Below are 986 nucleotides of genomic sequence, written 5' to 3'. Positions count from 1 at the left end.
GCGCCGCGCTCCCCGGCCCAGCGGAAGACAAAAGCCTCCGAGCCCGGGGCCCGCTCCTCCCCGCCGACCCGGCCGGCTCCCCGCCGGCTCCGGGCGACCCCAACAAAGCCCGGGCCGCCGCATCGCGCCCCCCCAGCCTGCCTTACCCATCGGTCCCCGCACGCTTCTTGCCGGAGGGGTAATCCTCCCCCAGGTCCAACCGGTGCCGCTTGGACATCTTCGCGCTCTTCGAGTGGGTGCTTCCGAGGACGGAGGAAAACGAAGCTGGCGGCTGTAGCGGCGCAGTCGAGGGGAGCTACTTTACTCGGAGGACCCCCCCACCCCTCCCGCTACAACAGCTTACACCGTGCGGCCGGAACCAGGAGCTAAAATGGCGGCGGCGACGAGGGCTGGGCCTGCGCGCGCGCGCGCTTCCGCAGCGTGCGTGCTGTGCGTGCGTGGTGCGCGCGCACGACGCCCGGAGGCGGCAACTCGGGCCCCGCCTCTCTCCCGCCCATCCCGGCCTCTGGCCCCGCCCATTCCTCTCAGCCGGCCTTCTCCCCTCTCCTGCACCTTGTTCCCTATCTGAGGAGTGGCGGGAGCCTGCACAGCGAGTTGAGCCTCACCGTTCCCCATAGATTTAGGAAATCAGAAGGATCAAAACCGAACTCAGTGCTTGGGGATAAATTCTGGCTCAAGGCGACCGTAGATGAGCGGCTGGAATTTCCCCTGTGCGGCTTGTTTTGGTAACTCAACAGGGGTTGAGCCAATGGTGGTTTTGAACTCACCACCTTCCATTAACAGCATAAAGCGTAGCCACGGCAACACCAGGGCTCGTGGGAAAGGAGGAAGGCTATTCCGACCTGTCAATATTGTCTTGGCTTTAGCGCAAGTTGGGACCCGCTGAGCCAGGATGGGAATCTAATCCATAACTCCAAATATAGAACTTTTAACTGCTACACTAAACTCTTTATAAACTGCGGTGAAGAAACATGAAATGTCATGAT

The 986-nt window shown here is 61.9% G+C and overlaps 1 protein-coding gene across 1 annotated transcript in view; it reads right to left on the bottom strand.

The window, feature by feature from the left end:
* DHX15 (DEAH-box helicase 15) overlaps positions 1 to 344 on the bottom strand; it is a 49,279-nt gene extending 48,935 nt beyond the window's left edge. The window contains exon 1 of the mRNA XM_004706306.4: positions 147 to 344. Coding sequence (XP_004706363.1) covers positions 147 to 217 — 71 coding nt within the window. The 5' untranslated portion in view covers positions 218 to 344. The remainder of the gene's footprint in view (positions 1 to 146) is intronic.
* Positions 345 to 986: the final 642 nt, after the last annotated feature.

Source organism: Echinops telfairi, unplaced genomic scaffold (genome assembly GCF_000313985.2).
Source record: "Echinops telfairi isolate 266 unplaced genomic scaffold, ASM31398v2 ScPeMD7_7468;HRSCAF=8506_0, whole genome shotgun sequence".
Classification (NCBI taxonomy): domain Eukaryota; kingdom Metazoa; phylum Chordata; class Mammalia; order Afrosoricida; family Tenrecidae; genus Echinops; species Echinops telfairi.
Note: the sequence above shows the minus strand (reverse complement) of the source record. Positions and strands in the feature narration are given on the sequence as shown.